This window comes from Oncorhynchus kisutch, unplaced genomic scaffold, assembly GCF_002021735.2.
Source record: "Oncorhynchus kisutch isolate 150728-3 unplaced genomic scaffold, Okis_V2 scaffold1004, whole genome shotgun sequence".
Taxonomy (NCBI): Eukaryota; Metazoa; Chordata; class Actinopteri; order Salmoniformes; family Salmonidae; genus Oncorhynchus; species Oncorhynchus kisutch.
The window spans coordinates 54,758-55,922 of record NW_022262949.1 but is presented as its reverse complement, the minus strand read 5'-3'; the positions used below and the strand labels follow the sequence as shown (position 1 = coordinate 55,922).

The following is a 1,165-nucleotide window of genomic DNA, read 5'->3' as shown; positions in this document are numbered from 1 at the left end:
TCGTTTCTCCTTTGTACTTGTGACACTATTTGAGGTTTTAACGCCTATCTCTATTAGGTGTGACTGGCAACTGCAGTGGGTTGAATCCTACTAGTTCAGTGTTTCCCAACTCCAGGCAGGGGTAGAGTAGCCATTTTTGTTGTAGCGCTGGAGAGGCACAGCTGATTGAAAGAGTTGAATCAGGTGCAACAACAACAACAACAACAACAAGAAGAACAACACCAATCAATGTGAAGAGTGGGACACAGATTAGTAGTGGATCCCCCAGTTGTCACAGTTGGGCCTTGTGTTCAACATAGCTCAGTATTTGAGTGTGTTTCCCGCGCATGTAAGTAGCTTTCATTTCTTCTTCCTCCATAGTTCCCTAGAACGAACGCCCTCCCCTTTGCAGCAGAGGCCAGGCAAAAGCGCGCGCTTTCTGTGCCACTGGCTTCAATCAGGTCCACCAAACGCAGATAATAAGAGCACCAAGCCCCAAAAATTGCGTCATTCATTCACTTGAACTCAGCTAGCGAACTACACGATGTCTGGAAGAGGTAAAGGCGGCAAGGGACTCGGAAAAGGAGGCGCCAAGCGTCACCGTAAGGTTCTCCGCGATAACATCCAGGGAATCACCAAGCCCGCCATTCGCCGTCTGGCTCGCCGTGGCGGCGTGAAGCGTATCTCCGGCCTGATCTACGAGGAGACCCGCGGTGTCCTGAAGGTGTTCCTTGAGAACGTGATCCGTGACGCCGTCACCTACACCGAGCACGCCAAGAGGAAGACCGTTACGGCCATGGACGTGGTCTACGCTCTGAAACGCCAGGGACGCACCCTGTACGGTTTCGGCGGTTAAACGCACTCTTTTCGGAACGTCAACATCCCGACTTGAACCCAAAGGCTCTTTTAAGAGCCACCCACATCCGCTTCAAAAGGGCCAAATCCATTGTAGGAAACCATGAGCCACTCTTGAGTGGACAGGGAGGGAGTGTTAAATGACAGGAGGCTATGTTCAGTACAGTCGTATTAAACCACGAGCCACTCTGAGTGGACGGGGAGGGAGTGTTCATGACAGGAGGCTATGTTCAGTGCAGGCTTTGCGTACAGTCGTATTACGAGACACCTGAAATAAAGGCACCACGCCTGGGAAATCCCCACCAAGTCCAAAAAGGGGTGCCTTATGTCT

The 1,165-nt window shown here is 51.4% G+C and overlaps 1 protein-coding gene across 1 annotated transcript; it reads left to right on the top strand.

Moving 5' to 3' along the window:
• The first annotated feature begins 517 nt into the window (after positions 1 to 517).
• LOC116364143 (histone H4) lies at positions 518 to 835 on the top strand. Its single transcript, XM_031817379.1, has one exon. It carries the CDS (start codon positions 524 to 526, stop codon positions 833 to 835), a length of 312 nt encoding a protein of 103 aa, XP_031673239.1. The 5' UTR covers positions 518 to 523.
• Positions 836 to 1,165: the final 330 nt, after the last annotated feature.